General features: G+C 39.6%; 1 protein-coding gene across 1 annotated transcript; it reads left to right on the top strand.

The window, feature by feature from the left end:
* On the top strand, nucleotides 1649-2587 carry LOC107605826. Its single transcript, XM_016307745.1, has one exon. The coding sequence runs from the start codon at nucleotides 1649-1651 to the stop codon at nucleotides 2585-2587; it is 939 nt and encodes a 312-aa protein (XP_016163231.1).

Below are 4658 nucleotides of genomic sequence, written 5' to 3'. Positions count from 1 at the left end.
TTTCTTTATTTTTGTTAAGCATACTATCTGTTTGAGATTTTGTTTAAGTTAACCTTGACCTCACTCTAGCAGTAGAATGTTTTGTTTTAGTTTTCTGGTTTTGTTTGTGTTGTATGCCAGGAGGAAGAAGAGGTGCATCTACCTCTTTTGATTCTGAGCTAGAGAGGACATTCTTGAGATTGAGAAGAGAAGTAAGAGGTAAGGGTGTTATTGGAGAAGAAGAATCAGAAGAGGAGGACCAAGAAATGGAGGGTAACCTCCCTAATCCACCAGAGGAAGTGGCCAACAACAATGGCCCACCTCAAAGGAGAGCTCTAGCTTCTTACACCTTCCCCAATCCAAGAAACTGTAGGAGTAGTATCCTCACTCCCAATGTTCATGCAAATAAATTTGAATTGAAGTCTCAACTTATCACTTTGGTACAGAACAATTTCTCCTATGGAGGAGGCCCACTTGAAGATCCAAATAAGCACTTATCTACTTTTCTGAGGATCTGTGAAACTGTCAAGACAAATGGTGTGCATCCGGACATCTATAAGTTGCTGCTATTTCCATTTTTCTTAAGAGACAAGGCATGTCAATGGCTGGAGACATTCCCCAAAGAAAGCATCAACACTTGGGATGATTTGGTGAACAAATTCCTATCTAAGTTTTACCCACCTCAGAGGATCATAAGACTGAAGACAGAAGTTCAAACATTCACTCAGATGGATGGAGAAGCGCTTTATGAGGCATAGAAAAGATACAAAGCTCTGATTAAGAAATGTCCACCTGAGATGTTTAGTGAATGGGACAGACTTCAGAATTTTTATGAGGAATTGACTCTAAAAGCTCTAGAGTCTTTAGACTACTCTGCAGGAGGTTCATTACAACTAATGAAGACAGCTGAGGAAGTCCAGAATCTCATAGACACGGTGACCAACAATCAGTACTTCTATGCTCATCAAAGGCAACGCCAACCAGTTCAAAAGAAGGGTGTGTTGGAGCTAGAAGGAGTAGACACTATCTTGGCACAGAACAAGTTGATGCACTAGTAAATCCAGCAACAAATGGAGTTGATGACAAAGAGAATTGATGGACTCTAAGTGGCTGCAGTTAGCATAGCAAGCCAACCCTCAATTGGATGGAGCCAAAGTGAAGAAGTCTTTGAGAAAAGCAACTATGAGCAGCAACCAGAACAAGTCCAATATATGCATAACACCTCAAGCTCTTCTCAGAATGAATTTCATGGAGATACATACAATTCATCATGGAGGAATCATCCCAACTTGAGGTAGGGTGATAATCAGAATTCATGGCAAAAGAATCACAATTCCACAACTCCCGCAACACAAACAACCAAACTCATTCATCCAATAACACTATCCAATACAGAAAACCACAAAACTCATATCAGCAACCCAACAACAACTCACAGATTCACCAAAATAACTTCTCCACACCACCTTTCAATCCCTAGAATAACCACTTCAACAACCCAAATAACTTCCAGCAACAACCATCATATTCCAACATACCATCCATTGACCATCAGAAAACTAGGATCTCAGCTCTTAAAGTAACATTACAAGCACTGTCTCAAACCACACAGGGTCTAGCCAAAGGGCAAGATAGTTTAATTAAAAGTTAAGAGAGACAAGAGGCCACCATGAGAAATCTTGAAAGACAAGTAGGACAATTGGCCAGACAAGCTGAAAGACCAACCAATGTTTTCCCAAGTGATACCATTCTAAATCCCAAAGAAGAATGCAAAGCAATTCAACTCATGAGTGGAAGAACATTGGAGGATGATAAGGTTAGAAGTAAGAAGGAAGTGGCAATTGAAAAGAAGGACCAGGAAGAGCTCAGGAAGAAGGATGAAGAGCCACAAGCTTCAAAGAAGGGAAAGCAAGTTGTGGAGGAGCATTCACAAGAACAGAGGAAGGAAGTGAAGCCTTACACTCCTCCTCTGTCATACCCTCAAAGGTTGCAAAGAGAACTCAAGGACCAGCAATTTCCCAAGTTCCTTGACATTTTTAAGAAGCTGAAAATCAACATTCCCCTTGCTGAAGCTCTAGAACAAATGCCATTGTATGCAAAATTCCTCAAAGAGCTCATCAATAAGAAGAGAAACTGGAATGAGAAGGAGACAGTGGTCTTAACCCAAGAATGCAGCGCAGTAATTCAAAAAGGCCTCCCACCCAAATTCAAAGATCCTGGGAGTTTCTTTCTGCCTTGCACCATTGGCAATATTTCTATTGATAAGGCATTGTGTGATTTAGGATCAAGTATCAATCTGATGTCCTTATCTATGATGAGAAAGTTCTTTATAGAAGAAGTGAAACCTATAAGGATGACCTTGCAACTTGCTGATAGATCGATGGTAATCCCTAATGGAGTGGTTGAGAATCTCTTAGTCAAGGTGGGTAAGTTCATATTTCTAGCAGATTTTGTGATCTTGGATCTAGACGAAGAGGGAGGCGATTCTATCATATTAGGAAGACATTTCTTAGCCACAGCAAGGGCCATCATTGATGTGGAGAAAGGAGAAATAACTTTGAGAGCACATAATGAGCAAATCACTCTAAGTGTCTTTAAGGAGATGTAGCATCTTGCTGAAAAGAAAGGTTGCATGAGAATTGAAGAGGAAGACTTGAATTGGAAGGAAAAACCCAAGGAAGCACTTATCAACTCACCTTTGAAGCAAAAGACAGACAGTGGAGAAGAGCAAAAGGGCAATGAAAATGAGAAGGCTAGAAAAGGATTGCAAACAGAGGCTATAAGATTGATCATTGAGAAGAAAACTCCCGACATAAAGCCTGCTGCCAAGAAGGAAGGGCCACCAAAAGAAGGAAAGAAGAGCAAGAAAAAGGTCCCAAAAGGAAGGAGAAACAAAAAAAATCCAACTAAAGAGTTCTCAGAAGGAGACAAAGTGAAACTGATCTACCAACAATTGAAAACATCCCCACAATCTGATGATTATTACACTGTCAACAAGATACTCTCACTGGAACATATAGAGATTGTTCATCAAAGCACAAGAAAAAGGCTCACAATAAGAAGGGATAAGCTGAGGCACTGCAATCATCAGCTACCCTAACAGAGAACAGATGTCAACCTAGTGACACTAAAAGAGCGCTCCATGGGAGGCAGCCTGATAAACCATTATTTTATGATTTATATTGTGTTTAATTGAGTGCTTTTTATCAATTCTCTACCTACTTATTCATATGATTTGCATGATTTTACAATTCCTTCCTAGTTAAGTTCTATGGTTGAAAACTTGGTTCCTAGAGATCTTTTATTTGTGTATTTTAATTCTCCTTTATCCCATTCGATGCCGTGATGCGTGTGTTAAGTGTTTCAGGCTTCATAGGACAGGAATGGCTTAAAGAATGGAGAGGAAGCTTGCAAAAAATGGAAGAAACACAAGAAACCAAGGAGATGCCAGCGAACACTGACGCGCGCGTGCCTCGCACGTTGAAGAAATCTGCAGTGACGCGAGTGCGTGCCTGACGCAATCGCATGGATTGGAGTCTGCACGAATGACGCAAACGCGTGGACGACGCGTACGCGTGACAAGGAAAATAGCTGAATGACGCGAACGCGTAGACGACGCGTACGCGTGACTTACGCGATCTGCAGAAATAACAGAATACACTGGGGGCGATTTCGGGCCGCGTTTTGACCCAGTTTTCACCCCAGAAACACAGAATAAAGCCAGGGAGCATGCAAGACTCAACACGCATTAACACACATTTAGATACATTAGGATTACTTTTAGTTTTAGATCTGAATCTAGAGAGAGGATTACTTTCCCTCTAGGTTCTCTTTACATTCCTAGTTATTGCTTTTGCTTTTGGAAACTGAAGAATCATTACCTCCGTTGAAGACATTATTCTAGTTTGTTTACTTTGTCTCTTACTCTTCCATATCCTTATTTATTTTATTTAGAATTCTAATTGGATTATTTTCATGAATTATTAGTGAAGATGATTACTTTTACTTTTAATTAATTTTCAGTCTCTATTTTATTTTATTTAATTTATTATGTCTTCTTATATTTTTCTGAGTATTAAATCCATGTCAATGGAGTAGATTCCCAAACTTGACATGGGGGTTGATTAAAAGGAGACACTTGAGTTGGAAGGCTTAAGTGTTGGTTAATTTGAAAGTTGTTGGCTAGTTCTGTATTTACTAATGCTAGACCTTCCCAAGGGAGAGGACTAGGATTTGCGAATAAGGATTAGCTCAATCACTTGACTTTCCTTTATTTAGTAAGGGTTAACTAAGTGAAAACAACAACCTTTTTGATACTACACTTAAGAGATCCCAACAAGGATAGAACTTCCAATTAATCATTCCCCCAGTCAAGGCCTTTTTATATTAATAATAATTCTTAGTTTTATGGCTTTCCTTTATGATTATTGCTCAATACTCAAACTCTTTCGAAAATTTCTGATTAATAAGTTAGCACCCTTTTCTGCAACTCGTTGGGAGACGACCTGGGACTCATACTCCTAGTATTTTTATTCTAAATTTTTGTGACACCCTTTTTAAATTGGTGAGGCGGATTTTAGCTGGTTAAGGGCTATACTTGCAACGCTGTTCTCTTATTAAAAATCTCTTAATTGGTCTAACTTCTGCCGCGCACCAGTTTTTGGTGCCGTTGCTGGGGA

The sequence above is a fragment of the Arachis ipaensis genome, chromosome B01 (genome assembly GCF_000816755.2).
Source record: "Arachis ipaensis cultivar K30076 chromosome B01, Araip1.1, whole genome shotgun sequence".
Taxonomy (NCBI): domain Eukaryota; kingdom Viridiplantae; phylum Streptophyta; class Magnoliopsida; order Fabales; family Fabaceae; genus Arachis; species Arachis ipaensis.
This window is presented reverse-complemented; position numbering and strand designations above follow the sequence as displayed.